The 15,743-nt window shown below is 38.9% G+C and overlaps 1 protein-coding gene across 1 annotated transcript in view; it reads left to right on the forward strand.

Annotated features, from left to right (window-relative positions):
* Nucleotides 1-204: 204 nt before the first annotated feature.
* LOC121873229 overlaps nucleotides 205-15,743 on the forward strand; it is a 105,567-nt gene continuing 90,028 nt past the window's right edge. Inside the window, exon 1 of the mRNA XM_042376605.1 lies at nucleotides 205-1,156. Coding sequence (XP_042232539.1) covers nucleotides 1,122-1,156 — 35 coding nt within the window. The 5' untranslated portion in view covers nucleotides 205-1,121. The remainder of the gene's footprint in view (nucleotides 1,157-15,743) is intronic.

The raw sequence follows: 15,743 nt of genomic DNA on the forward strand, positions 1-15,743 counted from the left end.
TCTCAGTGACATTTTCTGAGGCTGTCACATTACGTGACATATATATCGTCATGTAGAGTGTCTTTCGTGGTTCAGAAAGTCCAAAGTGTAGAAAATGGGAATGACATCATCCATGGGTATGCCACCTTCCAACTCTCACGGCCCTGGAGTCCCGAAAGACGAATCAAGAGAAATGATAAGGTACTTACTATGGTCCGGGAGTCGGTCGCTAAGGCGTGGGTGATCCACAGACTGCTTGCCCTACCCACCCTCGCCGCCCCCGCCTTCCCAAGGCACCCGACGCCCCTCCACCCACGCATATCTGGAAAATCGTAGCCTGGAAGAGGAGTGCTGAAGCAGGTGAAGAGGTTGGTAAGGAGGGGCGGCAAACACTCCCTCCCTCCCACCCACACCGTATGGTGGTGTCGGTACTGCACTTGGCAGGGTTCGGCTAGTGGCACTCGGGCCCGCGGGAGAGGCGTCGGGCACCACATACATCGCCGCCCTACTGACGAAGGTCCCGCCACACGCCTGGGCACACACGACGCCTCGCCCTCATACTGCAGAAGGTGTTGTGTGGATGGACGATGATGGTAACAGAACCTGTGTCACGCTATTGCTGTTGTCACGTTAGTGTCACGAGATGAAATGTTGTGATGTGTGCTGAAGAGAATATTGTTCCGTGAGGTGATGACTTAAGAAATTATCAAAATTGGTCAGAAAACAGTTGCGGGAACGAATTGTTGGATTACACGAGTCGGCGGCCCGGAAGAACGGTAATAACTTAATGGTGAACATCGGTGGCAGGGGCGAGTATCTACCTTCACCCACCTCGCTGCGTATCACTCAACTAACACTTTCATTTACGTAAGATTTGTACATATACTGTATATATATATATATTATATATATATATTCATAAATCAATCAGGTTAAACATATATGCCTCAGAGACTAAACTAGTGGTCGGACAGAAAACAACCCCATCGAAACCAATAAAAACCTTCCTTAACGACCATCGCCAGGACTAATTGACCAATCAGCGACGAATCAACGGCGGAAGACGAGGTGTGATGTTGTGATTGGTCAGTTGTGAGGTAGTTAGCACGCGCGGGTCCCCCTGGGCACGCGACGCTGTGGCTATGCTCGCCGCCCCTGACACCTTGTCATTTGTCACGTGAGTATTGTCCTCGTGACGCTTGTATTGTCCTGCACTGTGTTACAGGCTGGGGCAGTATTGTTGTAGTGCTGGTCTCTATCTTGTATCGTTTTCTTGTGTTATTCATTTATTTATTTTGTCGTTTGTTCTTTATTTATTGTTACTTCTTGTGGTGCAGTGTTCTGACGTCAGTTATTGCTTCACAACGCTGGCTGTAGCGCCTTAGTCCTCACTTGTACACTGACTTTGTTTGCTATGATTCCTTCACCTACAGCACGTAATATTATTATGTGTTATGATGATGGAATAATCGGAGGAGAACAGCGACAGATTTTTTAGATAATTTTTTATATGAATTATCTTCCTGTTCTAGTTGTAATAACCCACAGTGTTGTAATAATATGTTGTGGATTGGTACTTGATGTTGTAATATGTGAACTGTAGTGAGGCGTTCTACAGGACGCTTATAAAACACCCTGAACAAAATCATTCATACCGAGACATTTCATTGATACAACTACTAATAATAATAATGTTACAATATGTATTACTTTATTATTTTCTATCTGCTATGTATACTGAGGTGTATATCGTTGTATGACGATGTATTTTGTAACGTTAGTTCACGACAGATCGGTGTGTTGAAAAGTCCCTTGCGGCGTTCATGTAGTCAATGCTGTAACGCTTGTAATATGTTATGTTGCGTTGACGTCGTCCTGACATCATGGTGTGTTGATGTATGTGGTTGAAAATGTTGTAATTTAGGTTTAATGTTACAGTATGTTGCGTGGATTAGTGTTGTGTCATTTATCACCGTGTTGTAATGTGTGCTGTAATGGTACCTGTTGACATTTCCTTAACAACGATAAGGTGAGCTGTGAGGTGTGCTGTTGTAGGGAAGATATTAGTGTTGTAGTGAAGGTATTAGTATTGTAGGGAAGATATTAGTGTTGTAGTGAAGGTATTAGTATTGTAGTGAAGGTATTAGTGTTGTAGTGAAGGTTTAGTGTTGAAATGTTGTCACCGAGTTGAAACATGTGCTGAGGTGTTGTATTCCACGTTGTTATGTTATAATGGGATGTATTGCATTAGTATGGTTAGTTTATGGGTGTGTGTTGTGGTATGTGCTGTGTTGTGTGTTGTGACGGTGTTGTAAAGTATGTTGTGACGTGTGTTGTGACGTATGTTGAGTCTAGTGATGCGGGGCGAAACCTCAGGACATCACCCTGGTGCTGCCTGGTGTGGTTACGTGATTAGGACTGCTGGTTACGTGGTCATGGTAGTAGGTTACGTGGTCATGGTAGTATGTTACGTGGTTATGTTATTAGGTTACGTGGTTATTGTAGTAGGTTACAGGGTTATGGTAGTAAGTTATGTGGTTATGGTAGTAGGTTACGTGGTTATTATGGTAAGCTGGGTGGTTATGGTGGTAAGTTACGTGGTTATGGCTGTAAGTTGCGTGGTTATGGCTGTAAGTTGCGTGGCTATGGTAGGAAGTTACGTGGTTATAGCTGTAAGTTACGTGGTTATGGCGGTAGGCTACACAGTGGTACACATCGGTGGTACTGTACTTTCCTTCACTGATAAAATGTTCAATAAGTACAAAAAGAATATAACATAAATCGATGTATATTATTCATAAATATAAACATAGATAAAAAATAGTGTCTAGTTTAGAAATGATAATAATTCAAAGTACTCGAGTTTGTTTTTGAAAGAAATTAAAAAAACAAAAAAAAAAACAAAGGAAAACTGAATTACATTGACCGTTCTGGAGGCGAGCATTGCAAAAGGCAGAGGTTTGTTTAAGTAAATTTTAGCTTTAGAAAATACTATATGTTACCATAGAGCACTGTATCTGATTTTCCCGCCATTGTGTCAAGTATTGCAAATAATTTTTTTGACGGGTGGTGTGTAGTGTACAGGCCGGTTGGACTTGTACTGACTGTAGGGAGATGAACGGGTCAGTGACTGTCTCTCGTTCACCTGTCATAAGATTCAGCAGAAAGTTAATCTTAAATTTTTTTCCCTCTTGAGATATATGAGGAGTGTGTTAGATAACCTTTGTATCATACCTAAATGTCGGACAAAAACTGGAAGAGCGTCTATGTTGTCAGTGAGGAAATTAAAAGCCCCCAAGATCTTACCAGCACTAGATGAGGTGTGAAGGTGTATTTAGTAACATACTAACATAACCCGTCATTTTACTGTTTACTTGAGGAAATGACGGCCGTTGCTAGCTTGCATCACCGGATCGTGTGTGTTGAGGTTGCGACACACATAACACCAAGGATGTCAACAACCAGCCCTAAGGTTGTCATGACGCGAAATATCTCTTGAAATATCTATATATTTACTGGATATATAAAACACTTTACAGAATTTGATGAGAGAGAAACGCTAACTCAGAGGACGATCTAATAAGAATAGTTGTAAACATGAAGTCCCAAAACACACAATACACTAAATACAAAGTAAGAAAACAAGGAGACTAATCGGTCATATTGGAACAGATCACATACGATAATGACAAGCACACGGAGGACAAGATTCCCCATTGTTGTGTACAGTTCGTAGTGGCTTCAATAACCTGCTGCTTGCTGTACTTAGATCGTAAGAAAATACTAGTTATTGTTAACGTGTTCCTATACTAGGTTCTGGTGTCTGAGTATATTAGAATCGATGATAGTGTGTCTCTAGTGATGTACAGATTATTATTAGATGAGAAAAAATTAAATGGTCGTGGTACTGTATTTCCCTGAACATATTATTTTTTGATTAAAGAAAAAGGGTGTGATAATATATTGAACTATTAACAAATCACAATGAATCTAAAACAAAATGAAAATCTAAATAAATCTGAAATTTCTAACTACTTAAAAAAAACTAAATCATAAAAAACACGATATATAAATTTAAAAAATATGTATTTTTTTTAGCATAAATTGAACTAAAGTCTTATAGTCAAAGTACATAAAGAAACACTATTATATTAAATGAAAAATTGTAATTAAAACGATAACAAAAACGACTCCAACGACAAACCAATAATAACATCGCTTGGCCATGATGTCATAGTCTTCTCGAGTCTTCTGTCTGGACGATCAAACACAAGCAGTCTAAGGTCATGTGTGTCAGCCTCAGGGGGGGGATAGTATTAATGGCGAGCAGCGAACGAGAGATTGTGTAGTGTGTACGACTGTGCGTTTGAATGATACAACTCTACCTTCACTATATAGCATCATCCACGACAGTCTCCCTCTCACACATACACAAACACACACACACATACACACACAGTTTCCTAAAGAATCGTTCCTTAGAATTTTTTATCCGTGTTAATTGAGATACAGGAGAAGCACGCCATTCTAGCCGTCATTTTCGTATCGTATCGACAAAAAATAGTAAGTTAGATCCCCACTTACTTCATTACTTAGTGGGGAAATTTCACTCGCGGACCACGGAGAGCAGTGATGATATTTCCTAGTTCCTGGAGTGAATTTTCCCCCACAATTAGAGTAAAGGAGACAGTATTAAGGTTTGGATGAGACTCTGTGCAACTTTAAATTGATTTTAGAGTAATTTTTGAACTAGATAAATCCATTTTCAAATAATTATCTATGGAAAAAAATAAAGTATGACTCTGAGGATTTGGAGTACAGGTATGTTGACTGTGGCAAGATTCTCATAAGTCGAAAATCCGATAAGCCATAAAATATATTGAATATTAAGTAAACTGTTCACCAAGAATATTATATTAATCATCCAGTAGAATGTTTACTGAAATTTTAATCATGCAGTAAACGTTTAACACAAACCTTAATTATTCGACAAACATCGGACCAAAATCTTGACCATACACTAAACAGTTCACTAAAATCTTCCTCATCCAGAATTAAGCTTAAAGTTATATGAACAATTAATTATTTGTTCTCGAATCGTTGGGTAAATTTTGATCATCAGGAGACAGTAAGACCTTGATCACAGAATTAAGTTGTTCCCAGAAGTCTCGATCATTTAGCAAACTGATCGCCTAATATTTTGATGATTCGATAAACTGGTCACCAGAATTATTAGTAATTTAATAAACTGATTAAAAATCTTATTAATTAATTAACCATTAAGCAAAAATCTTGAGCATTAACTTCAATAATCACCAAAAATCTTGATTACGAAATAAACTTGTCACCAAAATTCTTTTCCAGGAAATTATTTTAATCGCCAAAATATTGATCATTGAACAGACGGTGTACCAAAATCTGATTACTTAAGATCTTAGATAAAACATGTATGTGTGTGTGTGTGTGTATGTGTGTGTGTGTGTGTATGTGTGTGTGTGTGTATGTGTGTGTGTGTGTGTGTGTGTGAGCATCAGTATATGATTGTGTGTGTTTGTATGTGAAGAGGACACTAAATTTATTTCTCAACACACCACAGTTAGCACGACTTGACTCAACGTCGAGATGAGGTGAAAGCCCTGTTTGGTCGCTTCCTAGGGGTCGACCCTCTAACAAGGCCCTAACTCTTCCACCCAAACCTAACCTAACCTTAAAGGTAATGGGTTCCGTAAATATAATAGGTTTATTGGGTTCCTGCAGTGTAATGGGTCCCTAAAGATAATAATGACCTTAAATAAAATAATTACCTTATGTGCAATTACACCGGACATGGTCCCTAAATTAACCAACAGATTTATTTTACGTTTTAAGGTCAATTGCGATTACAATTAACGCCATTATGACCTTTAAAGTTGATTCCATTAATTTAAGCTTGTTTGAGACGCTTCGAGATAGAGGTTAACCGTTTGACTTACGAATGACACCATATTAATCTTTTAACAGTAATAGGTTAATCCCTTGAATGTGACGGGTTAATCCCTTGAGTGTGACAGCTTAACCTCTTGAGTGTGACGGGTTAACCTCTTGAATGTGACGGGTTAACTCCTTGAGTGTGACAGCTTAACCCCTGAGTGTGACGGGTTAACCCCTTGAGTGCGACAATTCACCTCCTTAAGTGTGGCAGAATAACGCCTTGTCCAAATTAACCCCTGGAATGTGACAGTCTAACCTCCTGAATACGACCACTTAACCCCTGAGAGCGACAACTTAGCCCCTAGAGTACAATAACCCCCTGAGTACGAAAATGTGTCCCGCATAATTACGACAATACAGCCCCCTTGAGGACAACAATATAACCCCTGAGAACGCCAACTTAACCCCTGAGAACGACAACTTAACCCCTGAGAACGACAACTTAACCCCTGAGAACGACAACTTAACCCCTGAGAACGACAACTTAACCCCTTGTGTACAATAACTCATCTCCTTAATTATGACAACTTCACAGCTTCCCCCACAAGAATGATATCTAACCATCCCTTTGAGTATGATAACTTAACCTCTAAAATAATATAGCTTATTCTTCAGGTGTGACAATGTAAACCCACTGAGTACGATAACCAGAGTCACACGATTAACATGGTCTTTCAACGCTTACACCTGGCGGGAGATAGGAAGTGTGTAGAGCCAGAAAGTAATGTAAACTTGATCAGCCATATAATGTAAACTTGATGTAAGAATTATTATATTTTCTATCAAAAAGTATTTTTATCTTCAACCTTCTGTGTATCTGGAAGGACCTTCGTTAGCTGCAATGTCTAAATATTTTTATTTTAATGTTGGAAATGATTTATCTTTTGATGTGTTGATTGTGATTTATTGTGTGTGTGTGTGTGTGTGTGTGTGTGTGTGTGTGTGTGTGTGTGTGTGTGTGTGTGTGTGTGTGTGTGTATTCGACCTCAGAGACCACACCATCACACCTCACAATGACTTCCTTAACTCACACTAACCCCCTTAAATCACACTAGCTCCTTAACTCACACTAACTCTTTAACTTACACTAACTCCCTTAACTCACCCTAAACCCCTTAATTCACACTAACCCCCTTAATTCACACTTACATTTACTTAGACACAAGGGTAATGTGTGTGTGTCTCAGCTTGTACACATCCTATTGGGGTAGAGTGAAAAGAAAGGAAGGAAGGAAGGAAGGAAGGAAGGAAAAAAGGAAGAAAGGAAGGAAGTTTCATTAAAAAGGATGTGTTGGGAAACAGTGCGCGCTAGAGAGAGAAACAGAGAGAGTTTAAAAGGTCCCAGTGTTGCTAACCATGGACGACCCAAGACAACTAGCGCATTATGTCATCACTGCTAGACGTAAACACTCGATATATAAGGAACATTTAGCACACAATGGAACGTTTGCTCGTGGCTTAGAACAAAATCATACGTTCTGTTGATAATTGACAAAGAAGATCCACCATAACCCAACCTGGAATCTAGACAATGTCGGGTTGTGATGAAGATGGAATGAAACTGGAACAAGGAAACGACAACACCATTAATAACTCTTGTATCAACAGTCATAATCCTGTAGTCTATTACAATTGTTATTCTTGATAACAACCGCAACAATCACATTATCGCCATTGTTGTTGCAATTATCATTAACATTAACATTTAACCGACCAAACCTACACTATTCTTCCCTCACCTCAACGGCAGAGAGGAAAAATATTGAACAGAGATCGCAACAGATGGCGATATTATGTTAAAATTGGCAATTAATGTCAAATTACTTATCCTGTGATAACTCAGCTGTAACTGATTGGCTACAGAGGGATTATTTCTCAAACAGTATTAAAAGAAATATGTTCAGCGGGCGGGTAAGAGATACGAGTGATTTGGCGGTAACCTTGAGCATTTTAACGCCTCTTAGTTCACTGTTTGTTGCTCAGCTTCCTGTGCAGCAAGTATTGCCTTCCTGTGCAGCTTAACTAATTGTCCCTTGTTAAAGCCTTATTTTCCTGTGTAACATAGCTCAGCCTGCTTAGCTTATTCTCATGTGCAAAATAGCTCGGGCCATCATGCAATATATTCTTCCACGCAACACAACTCTTAGTCATGTGCAATATAGTTAATTTCCTTGTGTAACACGGCCCATTCTCTTATGCAACACAGATTACTTACCTGTGCAATGCATGTAATTCTTCTGTGCAACATAGGTCATTCTTTTGTGTCAAACTGAAATTTTCTTCTCGGTAAAATGTGTGACACCTTCTGACTTTCAGGTAACCCCGTGAGTACGATAACTTAACCTCCTGAGTACAATATCTTTTCATTTTAAAGGTATGGTATTTAATAAAAGGCAAATTCAACGTACTCAGGGAATTAAATGACTGTACTCACGGGGCTAATTATATTATATTTTACTGGAATAATTCATTGTACTCAAGGTGTGATCATCATATTCAACTGGTTAAATTACTTCATACTGTAGTTTAGGTCATTAATTTAACTAACTTAACTCAGTCAGGTATTGATGTTAGTTCGTTCACCTTTATCACCTGAAGCAGTCCTCCAGGGGGACACAACATGGACGTGCAGGATGTGGCTAAGTTGATACAGATAAGGACAAACACTTACCAAGGTGTTGCAAGTGACAAACATAAGAGTGTGTTGAGTAGTGTTGCGAACGTTTGGTTGACGGACAGGGAAATGTGTCTGCTAAAAGTAACATAAATGACAGATCAGTCTTATGGTTATCTAAGTAATGTACCGGACCGTCAGGCTCTGCTGTCAAGTAGATGGCAGTGAATGGACAGTTATCTGCTCTATACAGAAAGGCACGTGTTTGTGTGTGTGTGTATGTACCATATGCATACGTGTTTACATATTTAAAAATTAGCTGGATAAAATAAACTACTACTACTACTACTACTTCTACTACTATTACTACTACTACTACTATTACTACTATTACTACTACTACTACTACTACTACTACTACTAATAATAATAATAATAGTGGTGCGATACTGTAGTGAGGTGAGACGCAACAACCATACGGATCACTATATAGGACACGATTGAAGTCTCCCCCAGGTACGCTAGACAACAAATGATCACTACTTACTGGGAATTCAAATTACTTCAGTACCTAAATTAACCCTTAGACTCGGCCTCGCGGATCACTACTTACTAGGATTTCAAAATACTTCGTAAATAAACTCAATATTTAGTCGCACTGTAATTCTTATTATCTAATAGTTGATGTCTTGTGTAGGTTCTGACTTACTGTAATAAATTAGAATATCATTAACACTCAGTCTTAGGTTAGGTTAGGTTAGGTTAGGTTAGATTAGGTTAGGTTAAGTTATGGAGGGCCATAGCTCTTTGATATACAATTTTACTTTTGTTTGAGTTATTGATTTTCTTAAATTTGTTACCGTGTTTATAGTTTTCTTTGTTTAGTTGTAGGTGAGTTATTGTTATTATTATTATTATTATTATTATTAATATTAATATTATTTATATTATTATTATTATTATTATTATTATTATTATTATTATTATTATTATTATTATTATTTATATTATTATTATTATTATTATTATTATTATTATTATTATTATTATTATTATTATTATTATAATTTATATTATTATTATTATTATTATTATTATTATTATTATTATTATTATTATTATTATTATTATAAGTAAGGATGTTCACTCAAGGTCTCTCAGGAGTCATCTCACCAGACTTGCTCCTCAGTGTTCACTAATCCATGAACATTCACCCTCTTAACTGACTTCTGTTAATAGTAAAATCAAGCTAATAACTGATATGAGCAGATAATTTATGCTAATCTTTTATGATGATTTGAGATCACCTGAAAACTCTGCATTATTTCACCTGAGAATTAACCACCCTAACACTACCTGGTTGAGTTATGTTAGATAAGGTTAGGGCAAGGTTAAGTTAGAGTAGGTTAGGGTAGGGTAGGTTAGTGTTAGGGTGGTTAATCTTCAGATGATCCACGATTTGTTCACCTAGTCACTTAATTTATTTGAAAATGACTTAAGTAATTTGATGACGATGTTTATGAGGAAGTTTAATTTATTATGTTCTTTTGAATTATATGTGTATACGACTATAGTATTTCCACGCTAACCTGACCCGTAAGCCACGCCCCCTCTTCTATAAAAATAGCTGATTGGTTCAAAGAAAATGTTCATGTAGCTGTCCATTTATTCAAACTAAATACTGTATGTTCACAATCGGTAAGCAGACCTGTTATTCTCTAAAATATTGTTAAATAACTGGACTATCACAAAGCAAATAATTTCAAGGCATTAACACTTCAGAGAGGATATATATATATTTGTAATATTTATCATAAAAGGTCGAAATCAAAGATGAAATTCGCTTTCGAATGAAGCCTTTTCATCATTTGTTTGTTTTGTACCAAACATAAAAAAACAAACAAATGATACCAAACATTTAGCACAATAGGTAATGTACTACAGTTTGTACGGCTGGATAAATCCCAAATTATTTATATAACTGATAAAACTGGATATAAATACGCGCAGTCCAGGAGAGGGTAAGACGCCCAGGGGAACAGCCACCGGACTTCGCAGCCAGATCGACGGGGTGATGAGCTGATAATGAGAGATCAGCTGTGGACACTTGACTCGTACTGCCAGTACGGTAGAGCTTGTATTAGAATACAGTACTATGACACACAAATTAACTATACCTCGTCCATCAGTGGCCATGATTTTCGTTCATTTGCACCAAATTTCTTGATGACAGAGGATGAAAATGTTAACTTTTACATCGTATCATATATTATTACTTAAACATTGTCACAACGCAGTACTGTATTTAAGATGGGGAGACGCCAAGTTAGTGGATAAAATATTTAATAATCTGGTCGTGGGTGTGAGAAATATTTTTGTTGGTTAAGTACCACAGCACTGACGTCTGTTGACAGTTGTGAGTTGACGTCAAGATGATCGAAATTCCGGCAAAGTCCGGTGGCTGCTCCCCTGAGCGTTTTACCCTCTCCTGGACTGCGCGTATTTATATCCAGTTTTATCAGTTATATAAATAATTTGGAATTTATCCAGCCGTACAAACTGTAGTACATTACCTATTGTGCTAAATGTTTGGTATCATTTGTTTGTTTTTTTATGTTTGGTACAAAACAAACTAATAATGAAAAGACTTCATTCGAAAGCGAATTTCATCTTTGATTTCGACCTTTTATGATAAATATTAAAAAAAAAAATCCTGTCTGAAGTGCTAATGCCTAGAAATCATTTTTAATGTGATGGTCCAGTTAATTAACATTATTTTAGAGAATAACAGGTCTGCTTACCAATTGTGAACATGTTTAGTTTGAATAAATGAACAGCTACACGAATATTTTCTGTAAGCCAATGAGCTATTTTTATACTGTAGAAGAGGGGCGTGACTTACAGGCCAGGTTAGTGTGGAAATAGTATAATAGCTTTGTTCAGTAGTTCATTTGGCTTATTTTATTAAGGATATATTGAAGAAAAATATATCTGATATTATGGGGGATATTTGTCTTATCTGCTCTTAATTATCTAAATAAAGGTAAATATAATACTTAGTGCTATTCTCTGTAGATAATTTAAAATGAGATTCTACCATTTCAAGAGTAAATTGTTCAGATGGTATAGTTCACTGTCTCCAGTCGTCGATACTATATTCAGGTGTACCAGAATTAACACATTTACTCTCAAGTTCTATTTAATACTCTGGTCTGATGTGCCCGGTTCTACACTGCATAGAAGATCAACGTCTCAGGATTAAGTTAATGCAGTTTGAGGTTTCTAATACTACTGTTTGAGGTCTTGAATTTTTGGAAACCATGGCCCGGTCTTTAATGCTGTTATTATTGTGGCCCGGTCTCTTATAGTCTTAATAGCATGGTTCAACTGTGTTCTTTAATTCTAAATACTAAGGTCTTAGGTTTCAAATTCCTTAATACCATATAAAGAACTGCGAGATCTCAAATTCCCGAGACTAAAACCAAAATCTCGTAAACTCCAGAAACTGTAGTCGAAGTTAACATTGTCATGGTTCCGACCTTTCAGATTCGCCAAAAAAGCCTCCTCGGGTCAGACCATAAAATTCTGAATGCTGTAAAAAGATACAGAGATCCTTTTAGTGTGGAGCCATTTAGAGGTGGCAGAAGTGAGCGGCCACCACAAGATACACACAACACCTTTACCTCCATCACCACCTTCATCCGTTCTCCCCAGTCTGCCAAGAGGTGTTGATAAATTAGAAAGTGGGGAGTCTCTCTCTCTCTCTCTCTCTCTCTCTTTCTCTTGTTGACGCGGCACTACTGATAAACACTCACGAACACGCATACAGGAACACTTAAACACGTATGAAAACACACACACACACACACACACACACACACACACACACACACACACACACACACACACAAGAGTCATTAATTACCCTGACCTCTTAACAACCACAGCTATAGGTACTACATTCTTCCATCACACTTAATGATATTTTAATGATCTAACAGCCAATTCACATCAAACCTGTAAATTACATCCTACCAATCTAAAAGTACCTTAACTACTTAGTCCCAAAAACCTTCAACCACCTCTCTAATTACCCAAAGCACCAAAACTGCCTCGTTTCAACACTCCCTCATATACCATCTTCGCAAAACCTAACAACCTTAACTACGTACAGTACATCCTGACTACCTAAACTACCATTTAACATCTAACTACCTCATACACACACACCTTAACGACCCTGTCAGGACGCCCCAGCTTGACGTGAGAACCCGACAATACAGAGGAGGAAAGACAACTACTCGTAAACTTAGACAAAAGCGAATAGTTCACCCGCGTCTTGAAGTCATCGGCAGTTGTGACGACTTGTGCGAGTGAGAAACCCACCACACATCTTCCACCTGAGCTAATGACCCCAAATAGCCGTCTTAAACCCTCAGAAACACTATTATTAATTCTGCTAAAATACACCGAAGAGAGGAAGGGGGGGTAGGGGAAAGGGTAGGGGTAAGGGAAGAGGGGTAGAGGCAAGGGGTTATGGGGGGAGGTGTAAGGGGAGGAAGGGTGGAGCTGCAGGAAGGGTTAAGGGGGGTAAAAGGGGAGGTAGAGGTACAGGAGGGTTAAGAAGGAGGGGGTAAAGGCAAAGGAGTTAAGGGAGTGGGTGGGGAGGTGGTGTAAGGGAGGGGGGTCAGGGAGAGGGAGAGGGAGGTGAGGGAAGCCGCGGTTTAAGACTTCACACAGTATGCCCTCCTTAGACCGTGTTAAAAAGGTCTCCCGTGTGAGCGTATCATTGACTTAATGCATTCTGGGAGCGAGTCAGGTGTTCCGGTGGGCGAGGTCCCTTTACTAACACAGGTACGCCGCCACCACCCCCACCTGTACCACTGCCGCCACACACTCTGTACCACCGCCGCCACTGGTTCGTCGTAAACCCTGATTTCCGAGCGTGGTTCCTGGTAGCAGTTCCATGACCCCAGTTCCAGGTATACTGATTCCAGACGACACCTGTTTTTTTACACTGGTCTGCCCTGTTTCCCTGATAGCGTTATGTTGACGTGGCGCTAGCTTGAGTTTTTATGTTTGTCACGGTGAGGAAGAAGGAATGGAAACGAAAGAGAGAGAGAGAGAGAGAGAGAGAGAGAGAGAGAGAGAGAGAGAGAGAGAGAGAGAGAGAGAGGTGTTCACTGTTAAATATAAAATTGTTTGTTTACTTTCATCGCTTTATGTAAACAAAAATGAAATTAAAAACGAATACATTACACATCATCAAATTACCTGAGAATATACAATAATTTACGTAATCATTCATCATTACCTGCAACACACCTGTAGTGCTCGTTCAGTCACCTGCACGGTGTAGTTTGCCCACTGGTAGCTGCATTATTTTGATAAACTTACATTCATAGTCTAAGGTTATTCCTCACGTGGTAGACGGCGTTAGTAGTCAACTAAACAGTTCAAGTGTGTGTGTGTGTGTGTGTTGAAAGTCATAAGGGGGGAGTGGTGTGATGGTAATGATCGTTTGGTCTTGTTTTATGTTGAATTGTCACTGGAAGGTTGTTTGATAGTTGAGAACAATTTATCTTCACCCATTAAAATTCTCTTATAGTTTTTGTGAATTGCTGTTGATTTTAAAGTTTTTTCTATATATTTTGATATTTAGGATTATTTCACCTGAAGATTAATCAACCTAACCTAACCTAACCTAACCTAAAGCTAACGTTAACCTAACCTACCTTAAACTAATCCCCCAGGTAGTGTTAGGGTTCTTAATCTTCAGTTGAAATAAGCTGGGAACAGAGCTCTTACATTCTCTAAACGTCATACATGGTCCAATCTTTCATATTTTAACTATAATTGACAGTTTTCTCTGATTCTAAAAGTAATGGTACAGTATGGAACACAAAGAGCTGTGGCCTGGATCTTAACCTCTGATAGTCCAGGTCTGAGCTTACACACATGCGGAACTACATACATTGACCTACAGACTCAGCTAATCGACCAAAACACACACAATAGCTTTCACAGCCCACAGTTCTGATACTCGTGAGCGCGCACATACAGCCAGACACTTACATACATACATACAAATAATGGTTGTCCATCATGTACGGGGATGGCCGGCCCTTGAGCCACCGAGGCGTGAATTTGTTTAAGGTATAGTAGATGTCGCCAACACAACAACCACACCCTCAGTTAACGAGTTGCATGACTCAGTGTCAAGGAATAGTCTGAAAAGGCCGGACTACTCACCAACTGCACTGGCTAACCATTACCTCGGAACACTATCTGCAAATCGATTAACATCCAGGTCCCCAATGACTGTTGGATAGACAGAGGAAAATGGTATAAAGAAACTTGCCTATAGTTTCACCCTGCCCGGGGATCGAACCCAGATCCACTCGCTTGCGAGGCGAGCAAGCTGACCATTAGGTCAGCTTGCTCGCCACATGCATACACACAAACATGTGTGCATACATACACACAAACACACGTGGTAGTTCTCAGCGCCCAGAACAGCTGATCAAGAGAGCCATGTACGGGAAAGATTCAGTCTTTCCGTTTCAGTAAGATGACGAAACACATAACTAACTTATCGTGTCATCTTAACTCACACCTTGGTATTTCTCTCTCCCTGGTGTCTACAAGGGAGGTGTACGTTATTATGACAAGTTTCTTCACTGATGTTTGATATTATGTAATGTGTGAGTGAGGAAGATTGACGGTTCGACACGTTCAACAATGCTATTTAACTGTTTGACACGCAAAAACGTGGAGTTTTAATATTCTAACACAGAATATTTGGGTGCGACGGCCGAGGGGATACTGCACTCGCCTGCTATTCTAAGCATCGTTGGTTCGATATGGGGACACAGACCACCCAGTTGTAAATGGGAACGTGAAGGCGGTCGAGTGCAGTGCCGGCCACGTTTCCTTCTGGTGTATCGAAGGCTTAGTGCTGTGTCTACACTGTCCTGAGCGTGCAATCATGTGTATGGGACCCACTTTCACCACACAAAATATTATATACATTTAATATAGTGTTGCGCTAAAGTGGATAATCATTTATATTTTCCCACAAATGACAAACAATAGACGTTTTGACCTGTTTTAACGGGAATAATTGATGTTTTCTAACTTTTCAGTGGAAATATTCAGACAAATGAATATGTTATAACAA

This window comes from Homarus americanus, unplaced genomic scaffold (assembly GCF_018991925.1).
Source record: "Homarus americanus isolate GMGI-L3 unplaced genomic scaffold, GMGI_Hamer_2.0 scaffold32929, whole genome shotgun sequence".
NCBI classification, from domain to species: domain Eukaryota; kingdom Metazoa; phylum Arthropoda; class Malacostraca; order Decapoda; family Nephropidae; genus Homarus; species Homarus americanus.